Source organism: Protopterus annectens, chromosome 12.part0 (genome assembly GCF_019279795.1).
Source record: "Protopterus annectens isolate FY-2018-M chromosome 12.part0, PAN1.0, whole genome shotgun sequence".
Classification (NCBI taxonomy): Eukaryota; Metazoa; Chordata; order Ceratodontiformes; family Protopteridae; genus Protopterus; species Protopterus annectens.
This window is the reverse complement of record NC_056746.1, coordinates 593,363,254-593,375,753: the sequence shown is the minus strand read 5'-3', so window position 1 is coordinate 593,375,753 and position 12,500 is coordinate 593,363,254. Positions and strand designations below refer to the sequence as shown.

General features: G+C 38.2%; 1 protein-coding gene across 1 annotated transcript in view; it reads right to left on the bottom strand.

Moving 5' to 3' along the window:
• LOC122816734 (mesothelin-like) overlaps nucleotides 1-12,500 on the bottom strand; it is a 464,103-nt gene that overhangs the window by 316,093 nt on the left and 135,510 nt on the right. Inside the window, exon 7 of the mRNA XM_044089728.1 lies at nucleotides 7,752-7,872. Within this exon, the coding sequence (XP_043945663.1) occupies nucleotides 7,752-7,872 (121 nt within the window). The remainder of the gene's footprint in view (nucleotides 1-7,751; nucleotides 7,873-12,500) is intronic.

The window sequence follows — 12,500 nt, the reverse complement described above, 5'->3', positions numbered from 1 at the left end:
CACCATGGGAATCTCCTATGACCACAAGTATGAAAATGTTCTGCAGTTCTCCTTTAACTGTTTGTTAGTGAGTTTCTGGCATTCTGTACAGTTTTAGATTTAACAGATGCATTTTCAGTGTTATGATGGCTTAATTTTGCCTTATCAGGCAACACCAAAATATATCCCTATTCCTCAGTACAAACTCCTTAACCTCTTTTGCTCGAATACTGACAGTGTCTAACCTATCTTTACTTCTGGACATGCAGGAAGGTCTTAACTTCATCTACAAACATACTACAGATATCTTTGTTTCTTTCCATGGCTTCAGAATAGTGATATGGTACGTGTATCTGTTTTTCTTTTCCCAAGTTGTTTCACTTTATAACTTATATCACTAATGCTTAGCTGCCGCTTTGCAAGAAGCTTTTTGTTGGCCATGGGCACTAAAGGAACTACCTTGTTGACTGCTTGTAATCCTCTGGGTTGTGCATTTCTACTCTGTGTTCTTTCCTGTATGACCTCTACATTTGCTCTTTTACTATAGGCAATACTGTTCTTAACCTCATTTTAGTTAGTTAGTTAGTTAGTTAGTTAGTTAGTTAGTTAGTTAGTTAGTTAGTTAGTTAGTTAGTTAGTTAGTTATATTTGTTGACCGGGATAGTCCAACTGAGCAAACACCCTTTTTCAGTGGAGGCCTGGGGAGGAAAGCTTCACAGTACAGTACAACTGATTAAGCCAAATTACAAGACTGAAGTAAAATACAGTAACATATCTATAATATATATATAAAAAGAAGGTCTTCCTCTTCCCACATTCCCTTTGCACATTCAGCAAACCTCAGGTATAACAGACATATAGCAGCTGAAATGGAACTCCTATCTACTGCTGGATGAAAAACCATAGGGAAGGGTATACTTAGAGCTTAATTTGAGTATGGGCTCCTTGCTATCACCTCAGCATCAAGAAAAATTCTTACAGCTCTGCAAACCATCTCCAACAAAATAAATCCAAATGGCACTGTTGATTACTTTAAAAAGGCCATCTGGCTCCCTGTCTAACAGAGAGTTCAGTTTCTCCTTGTTTCCCTCCTGTTCAATTGCTTCAGCCAAAGTACCGAGCCCTATCTGACTGACAGGCTTTTTATAAGGGAGAAAGCCTACAATCTCGGATCTCATCCTAACCTTTCTCAACCAAATCAACCAAAAATGCAGCAATCACAGTGTCTCAGTTTTAGGTCCCAAAGTATGGTAAGCCATACCCCCTCACCATCTACAGCACAACAGATTGTCTTTATTTCAAGGGAAAACATTTAAGGATCACCTAACAAAGGAGGTGAAGTGTCACAGCTTACCAAATAATGAGATAACCTAAATCCCATGTTACATAAACCTTTCTCTTTAAGAACTTATAACCCTCGCTGCCATTAATTTTATCATATTAATTACTCCCTTTTCTTCACACTTCATCCCTTCCTTATACTAACCTCCTTTCAGACTTGGATTACCACTTTCTCTCTCTCTCCCTTTCTTTCTTTCAAGACTACATTGATTAATGTTCTATTTGGCTGACCAAAACTACCATAGGCAGCTAATATTTTAACAATGTCTACTAACAAGCTTTTATAAACAACTTAGTTAGACAAATGCAAATATTTAAGCCTTTTACAGTTATTTACTCCAGTGTTTTTGTATTTTGTATGTTTAACTGTTTTTACCATATTATGTTAATTTTCTTATTTGTCTGTATGTTTTCACACCCAGGCTGAGCCTAAAAAAGGTCCAGATTGATCTATGATCTACCCTGCTTACTTACAAATTTAAATAAATAAATAGATAGATAAATTAATAAACTTAAATTAGTCTGGGTACCTCCATCGTGGTAAAGTGGGGACAAAGGAACATATGGGCTTAGAAGGTCTTGAAGGTTTTACTAAATCATCCATTTAATCAATGTGTTTATGGCTGCTGTGCAGGTGTCCTTAATTGTTTTACCTTAAACAACTAACAGAGTTGATACATTACTCTGAACATAAATAAGATGCCTTGATGTCTAAGAGTTTCTTTGGGAACTCCTACTCTAGAAAAAGTAGTACAAGATCTTTAGTTGTAGACTTGGCATTAACTCTTCATAACAGTCTTGCTTCAGGAAATTTTTGTCCATAATCAGTTATTACCATAGGTTTTGAGACTCAAAGGTAAATGCTAAGCTAACAAGCACCTGGGCCTTTATAAACTTAGCCATGCAACCAAGCTGTGTCCCTATGTATCCATGGTGTTTATTAGGGTATGTTAATTAGGAAGTTTCTAAAGGTTATGTTGAGGGGAATTTTAGTTACTGTCTGCCTCTATTAGAGACATGGGAGCCAGACCCAAGGTAAATTTCCAATTTCCTATCCATTGGTCAAGGTTACACTTAAATAGGATTATGGATGGAATCTGTTTCACATAGAGGCAGAGACTGTTCCAGAGCATAACACTGTCTCCTCAACATGTCTTATTTATGTCACAAGCAAAATTTAAATCCTTGGCTCTATTGTTCTAATGCTGTTTGTTTCATGGAGCTGCAAAAGATGCATCAGAGCTGGATAAGAGGATGCCTTGTATTCCAGGCATAGCTCTCAGTAATCTGTAGGAAACCAAGTGGTTAGATGGTGCTTTAAGGCAATCCATACAGGACAATGTGTTTATACCCTGGATTATCCTGGTAAGGTACCTTTGTGGACATTCCAACTGCTGAATATGTCTAGTCGGGTACATGCAGAAGGGGGCATTAGAGTCAATGGTGTGTCTGATAAGGGCTGAATAAAGTGGCAGTATGACTTCCTTGAAGATGGATGTCATTCTCTTACTTATAAGTTGGGCAACATATAATGATTTTCTTAGTACATTGGCCACATGTTGGTCAAAGGTCAGATTACTGTCTGTTACATTCCCAGATCCCTGACTACTGTGTCAACTCTTTGAGGTGTCTTATCAATGGAGTAATTAGCTTGCGTGACAGTTTTCCTAAAAGGCACTATAATGCATTTCCTGACATTGAGTTTTAATCTAAAACTTTGGTACCAGTCATCTGTCTTTGTTAGAGCTTTTTGTTAGAAGCTTGTGTTACAGGGGCAAATCTATGATAGCTCCTAATTTGCAGTCATCTGCAAACTTGGTCAGCCAAAGGCCCTTGACATTAGCCTTTATCTCTGAAAAGTAGATGCCAAATAAGAGCTGTCTCAGCACGGAGCCCTGAGATATCCTGCCAGTGACTGATCTCAGAGTGGAGGTGATCTCACTATTCCTCACTTCCTGGATCGTTATTCTAGTGAAGGACACTCTAACTGCCAAATGGGCATCTTTAACTTAGTCTAACATCAGTCTCTGGGAGTTATCTAAGATACACAATGATGCCATCTTTCTGCATCTCCACCTTCTCTCTCTGAAGTGAAGAGTAGACTTAGCAGCCAGAGCTATTGGCACTCTCTAAGACAGCCCTAGTAGCACAAGGAAACACCTGCTTTAGTCATTAATGGCAATTAAATCTTTTTGATTTCTCAGGCCATCATTTGAACACCACAGAGGAATACACAGAGGATAACCCCACTGAAATGTGAAAGGGTATGCGTTGATATTATCTGACCATTCACTAGACCATTGACTGTGAGATAATTATTACATATTCAATTTATAGAGTTTAGCCATTGGATAAAACATTATTCAAAACCATTGGTTAGGACATATTACTGAATCTCTCACTACATTAACAGTAAGGATTCTACTCTGGGACTTATCCCAAGTCAACATTATTCCTCATTCTGAATTGTATTCAAGAAGAAATTTCATTCTGGAGCACAATTCTTCAATGTGCAGTTATGTAAGGTACTTTTTCCCAACCAATGTTGTCAGCATCTATGTCTTCATACATACAAAGGCCTACGTACCAGGTAACAACATTCCATTGAACATTGGTTGGGTTATAAGACACTCATATTTAACCAACATTTCTCAGTGCTTTCTTCCATTCTTTGAACCCCCTTCTAGCCCTTACAGAAAGTGTGCTTGTAGTAAAATATTTTGCTTTGTACAATAAATGTAATGCTACGACTATCTAAACATTCTGAAAGAAACTAATAAAATTATTATAAAGAAATAAATTATACACTTGGCTATGTGGTGCAGAGAGATTAATGTAATTAGAGATCAGCTAGTGATACCAATCTCTGAGAAGTCCATGAGAGGAAAAGCCAGTGAGAAAAACTTTGCCACCTCATCCACCTTGAGGGCTGGGGACAAGATTTAAAGCTAAAGGGCTTCACTGGAAAAAGCCCTCCACAATTGTCAGGATGGTGGCATAGCAAGATGCCCTGATATCCTCTCCACAAACACCATGGTAACTTCAGCACAGATTTCTCCTTTTGCAGGACCACTGAGCATGGGGAGAAGCTGGACCATTGCTGGGTATGCTACAGAGGAAGCTCAAAGAGGGACTCAAAGACATGCCTAATGGCAAGCAACTACAGTGTAAAACCAATAAAAGTTTAAATAAAAAATAATGAAACATATTACACATGAGAAAGAAATTGGAGCTTCCATTACGAATTAGACTATAAATATTATGCCGACAAATATAAGAAATAGAGTATGCATTGATATGTATGAGACAACAAATTAATGTGTTGCAAGCACAAAAGGGAGGCAAATACAAGAACCATGTGAGGTTTAACAGTAGAATGCTGATATATTACTCACTAAATTAGGAAAAGAACATGCTCCATGCAAAAGACTACTATGAAATGTTCTGAAAAGGAAGCATGCCTACTGCTGGATGCAAAGCTAAGAAAACAACAAAAGGAGTAGAGATGTCATAAAACAGCATACCCAATAAAGCACCAGTTAGTGATGAAAATAATAATGAACAGTTAATGGAATTAAGATTAGCACTTCCATACTATAAATTCTATTTAATAAAAATATGGAAGACAGTTTTGTTACATCAGTCAGGAAGGCAAATGGTAAAGACAGAAGAAATTTCCCCAAGAGTTTATTACCAAATAGCTTGGCTAAGTATGTTAAGTATTGTCTTGTAGAAATGTGTGTCTTGAATGCATTAAGGCATATTCTGAATCAAGGCAGGATGCGTCACTTGTATTCCAAAGGTCTCTTGACACTGAATATATTTCTGGCATAATGCAGCTTATTAATCAGGGAAGGAGGGATAGCTTCTATGTGTGTTACCAGATGCTGAATGACAGGTGGGAAAAGAGCTGCTTGATATGGTGGATGAGGTGGAATTCCTTGAAAAGGAGCGAGAAATTTCCACTGCCGTCTATGTCCCTGATGAATTCCTCCCAGAAGCCATTTGTCTCTGACTAACCTTGTCCAAAGACAGAAATGGAAACTCAGATTTTTGGGAATAATTAAAAGTTTGTCAGGGGGTGGGATTACTGACGATAGTCATTCAAAATAGTTTGCTTTTCTTTTATTCAGCAGTGCTCTTCCAAGAAGATGTAGCATTTAACCCCTTAACAAATTTGGAGAAAGAACGCTGAAAATTATATGAAGCTCCCTGTATCAGATTCTCGCTCTCATCACACTTTTTAGGACCTCTCTGTAGCCTGTCTGTCTACAGGAGTATTGAAAATTTCATCTTTAACATCCTCAGCAATGGTCTGACTATGCATCCAAGCAAACGTCTCATAACAGTTCCAGTAGCAGCAGCTCTGCAAGAGACATCAGCTGAATCATAAGCACATTTCAAAGAATGTGTAGTCACTTAAGACACAGAAGTAATACAATTACACAAAGATGATTTTTCCTCAGAAGAAAAAAATATCCCATATGTTTCTTGTATTCTCAAAGCACCAAAGCATAAGGTTTAAGATATGAACTTGACAAGTAAGAATTTGAAAAATAAATGTTGTACAGGAATATAATTTTTTCCAAAATCTTTCAAATGCTTTCCCGTCTTTATCAGAAGATGAGGCATTGGTATTAACCAGACATTTAGCAGCAACTGGGTTCACCAGAGAAATCACTGCTGAATCTGAACTGCGGTTAGAAAATAAAAAAAAATAAGACTGAGGAACTCTATACAGTCTGTCTCTGTTGTAGACCAAACAGGTCATCTGGACAGAATTCAAAACTTTATTTTTATTTATTTATTTGTATTTGTTTTCAGGGTAGAGCACTGATCTCCATTGACCTTTTGTTACTCAGCCTGGGAGCAGTTTCTGATTAAGTGACTTGCTCAGAGTCACACAATTAGGCAATGTAAGATGAGGAAATCAAACCTTGCACCACTGGATCATAGGCAACAGTTCATTAACAGCTTGTGAATCATTTAAACCAACTGCCAGACTTTGCACTGTGTGCTCATGCCTACTTCTGTTTAAAAATAACTGCTTACTAATGTATCATAATAATATTTTTGATAGGCCACTCATCCATAAGGATAGATAACTGCAAACAGCTGTCTGGTGACAAAGCCACAGGCACCAGACCTCAACCTTAGCGCAATCTTTTCTCAAACACATTAGAAGGCATTTTTAAACTACAAAGCACTATCATGATTTTTTCCAGAGCTCACTGTGAAGCATTAAATTTGTTATGATGTAAAATACATTAAAGCTCTGTTTTTCAAGCAATATGTGAGGCTTATGTGTACAAGCATTCAAGACATGTTTACTTCACAGCATCTTGAAGACCATTTGTCACAAGTGAAAACACAATGCTTCATTCAAAAAATATTTGGAGGTTTGCTTTAGCAGACCTTTTTGTCTGAAATCCTTAAGTCTTAGAGGAAAATAGAATTATGTAGAATGAAAGGGCTGTGGGTGGATGTTAGAGTAGTAGGGCAAGATGCAGCAGCAGCAGAGGAAGTGAGGTAGATTTTAGGTTTTGTAGGGAGAGCTGAGTATTTAAGGCTTGTTAGTGAGGGGCTTCAGTCTTTTCAATGCAGATGCTTTGCTGACCCTCCTGGTCCATCCTTGATTTTTAGGTTAGGCATCATGTTGGGAGATATTTAAAATGAACTTTTATAGCATACATATTTTTCTTTATGCCTTCACTGGTTCTCACATGTAATAAGTTTGTGTATTTTTCACAATCTCTTTTTAAATTATTTAAAAATAATTTCTTTCTATATCTGTAATTAGATGGTCATCCTTTCCCCTTGGTTGTGGTTATTTTAACTGGTTAAGAGTCAATGGTTATATTGGTCATGTTGTTGGTGTTGCTGTTGATGTTGGAAGGAACACTTACTGACATGATTCTGGGTATGGCTGAACAGTCTAGAAAAGTGGCCATCATATTCTGATCATATAGATTCAACTGTAAATATATATATGATATGTATTTAATTTTCTGTTGAACGTTTAACAATTGGTTACAGGATTAACAAATATTGTATGGTCTGGCAACCTATCAATAAACCATCATTCAGTCGTTATGGTATTTTTATTGTATCGAGATGGGGGGAAGTTTTTCATGTCAGTTAAATATTAGTACATGTTGAGCTGAGATTCTAGTCTCTTAACTACTTATAACTTATGTCACAAGACAAAATAGTAGATCTGTTGCTAGACTTATCGAACTCCAGCATGTATGTATGTAATAACATCATTATATTTATTCAAGTATCACAACACTAAAACACATGTATGTCCTGATTTTCATTTAAATTATGCTTAAAATGAAATGAACAGCAAATCTGAAGTGTCGTGTTATCAAATGTCACCCAGCATAAAGTTTTAAGTGAACAACTAGGGTTAATTTAAAGCAACTTACTTGGCCTTCAACTAAGGAACCATCCTTGCCTTTGGCTGATTTTATGAATGACGTATAGTTGTCAGGAGAAAGCTTATTTTCAATACCACAGCTGAAACCTTGAATGACTTGTTGTGGAAGCCTGAAAATAATATTTATAAAAAATATTTAGGTTTCCATCATCAGTAATTCAGCTAATAATATTTATAAAAAATATTTAGATCTCCATAATTAGTAAGCACATCATTCAAAGCTATGAAAATAACAAGACATGTTCTGGTAGAAACACAATCTGATTCATTCTAAAGACTAAAGTAAATGTTAAAAGTTAAAAAATAATAGATTACTAGGATATTGAATTGCACAAAATATTTAAAACTAAATACACAGACAAAGTAACCTGCAGAAATTTTATCAGACAGATATCTATTCAGAATTCCTTAAGAAAATTGTGGCATCTGTAACATGCTTTTCAAAACTGCATAACTAATCAGATTATATGAAGATTCAATGTGCCTTCAAAGTATTAATGGCATGCATGTATATTAGCAAATTAAAGGACACTATGTGATAACTTCCACTGTTGTGCTATAGTCAGAATTTATCCATGAATGAACATCAAAATACAGATATCGGAAGTACAATTAATGGTGGCACCCTGTGTGGCTGTGGCTGTGTTGGATCGTCAGAGAGATATGCTTAATCTGTCTTCTGGAAATTAAGCAGTTAATTTCATGTTACTGGCTAGATTCCCTGCAGTCAGCAGAGTTCCTAGGGCCTACTACACTCACAGAAATATTGGGCATGTGTATTTTAACCCAGCATGCCTTAAAGTGTCTTAAACATGAGACAGTACACTCAGGACAAGACAGAAGAGGAAAAGATGTCAGAGAACCAGAAAAAGGACTGCAGGGCTGGAATTTCTGCAAAGCTGAAAACAAATACTCTCATTTCAACTCTAGCTTCAATACTGCTAGCAAATGCACAGTCTCTGGACATTAAAATGGATGACCTGAGGCTGGAACTCTACAGCAAAAATGAGGGAAGAAATACCTGTTCATTGATGATTACTAAGACATGGCTGCATAACAAGATCAATGATAGTGCTGTTAGCTTAGAAGGTCTCTCACTCTTTCATGGAGACAGATGTCAAGCTTTGTGTGGAAAGGCCTAGGGAGGTGGAGTCTGCATCTATGTGAATGAAAGATGGTGTAAGAACTGTGAGATTGTTTAGTCACATTGCTCTGATGTAGACCCCTTTATGTACCTAGAGAGCTAAATGGAATATATGTAACAGTGGTATATGTTCCACCCAGTGCAAACACCAGTGAGGCTCTGAGCAATCTTTATAACTCAATCTGTGAGCTGCAGAGCTAAAACTCAGACTTTACACATGTGATTGCTGGCGATTTTAATTAAGTAGATCTGAGAGAGATGCTACCCCACTACTATCGATTTGTAGCTTTTCCTACAAGGAGTGCAAACATTATAGATAAGGCATTGGCGAACATCAAAGGTGAGCACAGGGCAATATAACAACCTAACTTAGGAAGCTCTAACCATCTTACTAGCATGCTTCTACCAGCCTACAAACTGACTCTGATCAGAGAAAAGCCCACATTTAAGCAGATCAGGGTGTGGCATGAGAGGGCTTTGAAATGTCTCCAAGACTGTTTTGATAGTACCTGCTGGGACTTTTTTAAAGAGGCAGCTACGTCAGATGAACAGGTGAACATAGATGATTAGACAGAAGTAGTAATAGCTTACATCACTAAGTGTGTTGATGATGTATCTGACATAAAAAGCATCACGATCAGAGCAAACCAAAAGCCATGGCTCAACAACAAAGTCTAGGATCTCCTGAAGGCAAGAAATGCAGCATTCAGGGCCAAGGACAAGAATGGTCTCAGCAAAGTTAGACCAAACCTAAAAAGGGGCAGTATAGAGGCCAAGAGGGAATATGGAAAGAAATTACAAACAGACATGAGGGAAACCAGGAGTCTCTGACAAGGGATCCAACAGATTACAGACTATAAAACCAGGTTAGCTCAGTGTGAAGACAGCACTGAATTCCTGGACAGGTTGAACTCCTTCTTTGGCAGATTCGAAGAGAAAAACAACATGGCTGCTACAAGGCTACCTACTGACCAGGAGGAGGGGGTGCTCAGCTTTAACTCCAACGGAGTGAGATCTAAACTTAATAAGGTGAACCCCAGGAAGGCTGCTGGTCCTGAGAAAATACTGAGCAAAGTACTTAAAGGTTGTGCAGACCAACTATGCTCAGTTTGAACTGATATTCTCAACACCTCCCTTATTCTTGGCAAAGTTCCCTCTTGCTTCAAGGTGATGAATATTGCCCCTCTCCCCAAAAAAGCTAATCCATCCTTCCTGAATGACTATAGACTGGTAGTGCTAACTTCAAATGTCATGAAATGATTTGAGAGGCTAGTTAAAAGGCATCTGTCATCAAACCTTCCATCCACTCTTGACCCTCTACACTTTGCTTATCGGGCCAACAGATCCACTGTGGATGCTATTTCAATGCACTCCACCTCTCACTTGATCTTTTGGAGGGAAGAAACAACTACAAGGTTGTTGTTTATTGACTTCAGCTCAGCATTCAGTACAGTGGTTCCAATGCAACTTATTGACAAGCTTCTATATCTTGGAATTAGCAAGCTCATGTGCAACTGGATCCTCGAATTCTTGACTAACAGACCACAAAATACATGTGCAGGCATCAACACCTCAGGATGCATAATACTCAACACCAGTGTTCCTCAGGGTTGTGGATTAAGCCGTCTGTTGTTCACCATCCTCACCCATGACTGTTTTGCAAAATACAACACTACTGACATCATTAAGTTTGCAGATGATAATACAGTTGTGGGCCTCATCAAAGGGGAGGATGAAAGACCTTACAGAGATGAGGTCTACTCATAAATTGACTGGTGTGCTAAGTACAACCTTGACCTGAATGTCAATAAAACAAAAGAAATTATTATAGACTTCAAGAAGAGGTCAACATCACACTCAACACTCATGATAAATGGTGAAGATGAGGAAAGGGTCAAATCTATAAAGTTTTTGGGGGTGCACATTTCGGAGCATCTCTCTTGGACTGTGAACACTGAACAGTCGGACAAAAAAGCACACCAATGTCTGCACTTTCTCAAAAGTCTCAAAAAAGCAAAGCTCCCACCTACTGTTCTCATCACATTCTACAGAGGAGCAGTTCATAGCATTCTCACTTGTAGCTTCACAATTTGGTTTGGGAAGAGTACAATAGCAGAAAGAAAGAAGCTACAGAGACTGGTGCGAGTTGCTGAAAAAATCATGTGCACTTGCCATCAACCCAGGATCTCTTCACAGCAAGAAGCATTAAATATGCATCCAAAATCATTTGTGATGCCTCTCACCCTGCACACAGCTGGGTAACACAATTGTCTTCAGACAAGAGATATTGTAGTATCCGTGGCAGACCACCAGATACTTAAACAACTTCTACCCAACAGTGATGAGACTTATAGACTCTGATACCAGCCATAGATTAGTTAGTCAGTAATCATTCAGAATACGTAGCTCAGCTGAAAAGTGCGCAATATCTATTTTATTGATGTAGCATTATATTTTCACGTGCAATTGCCTGCTGTTTGCCTGATGCAGATGAACAAAGGAGGACGATCTTAACATGTGCAATCCTACTCTGTCATGCTGCTATGTATAGTATTTTCTTATGCTTGTTTGGGGGCTTGTGTGTTTTAGCTCTTGTTATTTATTTATCCTTCTGTGGGTATTGTATTGAAAATCTTTTTCAATTGAAATGTTACACTGTTGTACTTGTTATCCTTGCTTCCTATGTACTCTCTGGTGAGTTCATACTTGGGATTTCATTTAGGGTGTACTTGTTTAGTCCTAAATGGCAATAAAGTTTACTTTAAATGGGCTCTGACTTTGACATCTAAATAATTTCAGAAGAGATTTTTAAAAAATAGATACATTTATTACACGTGAGAACTAGTGAATTCATAAAAAAAAATATGTATGCTACGGAAATTAATTTTAAATATACCAAGTCAGCATGATGTACATCATGAAAAATTGCCATGGATTCAAAGGACAATCATAAGGCCTTTTTCAGCTATGTTAGGAACCTGGGTGGAAACTCCCAGATATGCTCAGAATTAGTCCAAAATGATACAAAAATCACTGAACCCACAGACATTGCCAACATACTGGCAGACAGGTTCAGTGCAAACTTCATCCCCCTCTCCCCCCCTAAAGGAGAGATAACTATCCCAGCTGAGTGTAGCCTCCCAGACATCTCAAATGCGCAGGTGAAAGCTGCTCTCTCTAAAGCTAAAAACACAGCATCAATGGGACCGGATGGTGTCCCCGGCTGTGTGCTACACGAGCTAAATGAGGAATTAAACCCGCACATAAGGCAGCTGTTTAACCTCAGCCTTACCACAGGATACGTGCCCAAGGAGTGGCGTACGGCAACTGTGGTCCCACTCCACAAAGGCGGCCTCTACGGACCCTGGTAATTACCGCCCCATAAGCTTAACAAGTCTAGTCTGCGAAGCTATGGAGAGGATCATAATGGAGCTCATAAACAAAGATATAGGGGACTTGCAGACATTGGACCCGACCCAGTTTGGCTTTGTCAAGGGAAGATCATGCCTTTTGAACTTGGTCGACTTCTTCAAAACAGTCACCAAGGCCATTGATGAGGAAAGGCAGTCCATACAGCCTACCTTGACCTTGCAA